The sequence below is a fragment of the Mesitornis unicolor genome, unplaced genomic scaffold, assembly GCF_000695765.1.
Source record: "Mesitornis unicolor isolate BGI_N332 unplaced genomic scaffold, ASM69576v1 scaffold16338, whole genome shotgun sequence".
Lineage (NCBI taxonomy): Eukaryota > Metazoa > Chordata > Aves > Mesitornithiformes > Mesitornithidae > Mesitornis > Mesitornis unicolor.
This window is the reverse complement of record NW_010202674.1, coordinates 4,440-6,108: the sequence shown is the minus strand read 5'-3', so window position 1 is coordinate 6,108 and position 1,669 is coordinate 4,440. Positions and strand designations below refer to the sequence as shown.

At 55.1% G+C, this 1,669-nt stretch overlaps 1 protein-coding gene across 1 annotated transcript; it reads left to right on the top strand.

Annotated features, from left to right (window-relative positions):
- Nucleotides 1-161: 161 nt before the first annotated feature.
- NDUFA1 (NADH dehydrogenase (ubiquinone) 1 alpha subcomplex, 1, 7.5kDa) lies at nucleotides 162-623 on the top strand (the record flags this gene model as incomplete). The annotated part of the gene is made up of 2 exons (XM_010190477.1): nucleotides 162-316; nucleotides 603-623. Coding segments are annotated over 2 exons (176 nt in total), but the record flags the coding sequence as incomplete, so codon positions are not given.
- Between the last annotated feature and the right edge of the window lie 1,046 nt (nucleotides 624-1,669).

Below are 1,669 nucleotides of genomic sequence, written 5' to 3'. Positions count from 1 at the left end.
CCTCCCCCTCTCCTCCCCTTGAGGCTCTGTCCACAGCCAGGGATCCTGGGGCTTCGCTTCCCCCCGGGACTCCCTTCCCCCCAGCCCTCTCCTTCCCCCTGGGATCCCGGGCCCCTCCTTCCCCCGTGCCTTCTTCCCCCGGGATCTCTCTTCCCTCTGAGGTTCCCCTCCCCTGGAGTGCCCGCTCCCCGCGGGCCGTAACAGACAGCGCTGTGCGTACCCGCAGGAGAAGAGGATCGCCCGCTATCCCTACCAGTGGGCCCTGATGGAAAGGGACAGACGGGTCTCGGGGGTCAACAAGTACTACGTCTCCAAGGCAGGTGCTCGGGGTATTGGGCTGGTACCACTGGGAGGGAAGCAGGAGCCCTGCGCTGGACTGGGGGGGCTCTGAGGGGGGCAGTGGTCGCTCTTGGGGCTGTTGAGGCTCGCTTTGTACCTGCAGCTGGCCTGCGTGTGGGGATGTGCATTTCATTATTTTAATTTTTTTTTAATTAGAGGTTTGATTCTTAAGCATAGTTTGAAAGCCTGCATTTTCAGCTATGCCCTCTTGGAAGTTAGCAGTGAGAACGGTGCAGATACAACTGTTTCTTTTTCTTTTTCAGGGTCTGGAGAACATAGACTAAGGTGGTGGCACTTTGAAGAATCCACATATCTATACAAAATGATTTAACTCTTAATAAAGATATACATGTACCCTTGTATCTGTGTTGCTGTGGTGGGTTGACCCTGGCTGGACACCAGTTGCCCACCCAAGCGGGCAACTCTCTTTTCTCCCAAGCGGGCATCGCTCCCCCTCCTCAGGTGGATGGGGGAGACAAAATATAACAAAAGGCTTGTGGGTCGAGATAAGAACAGAGGGATCACTTGGCAATTACTGTCATGGGGAAAACAGACTCGGCTTGGGGAAATTAATTTGTTGCAAATCAAATCAGAAAAGGATAATGAGAAATAAAACCAAATCTTAAAACACCTTTCCTCCACTCCTCCCTTCTTCCCAAGCTCAACTTCACTCCTGATTTCTTTACCGCCTCCCTCCCAGTGCAGGGAGATGGGGAATCGGGGCTGTGGTCAGTACATAACATTGTTTCTGCTGCTTCCTCCTCACACTCTTCCTCTGTTCCAGTGTGGGATCCCTCCCAGGGGACACAGTTCTCCACAAACTTCTCCAGCGTGAGTCCTTCCCATGGGCTGCAGTTCGTCACCAACTGCTCCAGCGTAGGCCCTTTCCAGGGGGTGCAGTCCTTCAGGAACAGACTGCTCCTGCGTGGGTCTCAAGTCCTGCCAGCAAACCTGCTCCAGCGAGGGCTTCTCTTTCCGTGGGTCCACAGGTTCTGCAGGAGCCTGCTCCAGTGCAGGCTTCCCACAGGGTCACAGGCACATCCACCTGTTCCAGTGTGGGCTTCTCCATGGGCTGCAGATGGATCTGTGCTCCACCACGGACCTCCATGGGCTGCAGGAGGACAGCTGCCTCACCAAGGTCTTCACCACGGGCTGCAGGGAAATTCTGCTCCAGTGCTTGGAGCACCTCCTTCCCCTCATCCTTCCCTGACCTTGGTGTCTGCAGAGTTGTGTCTCATATATTCTCACTCCTCTCTCCAGCTGCTATTGCACAGGGGTTTCCTGCCCCCTCCCCCCCGCTCCACCTTCTTAAATATCCCAGATGGTGGGA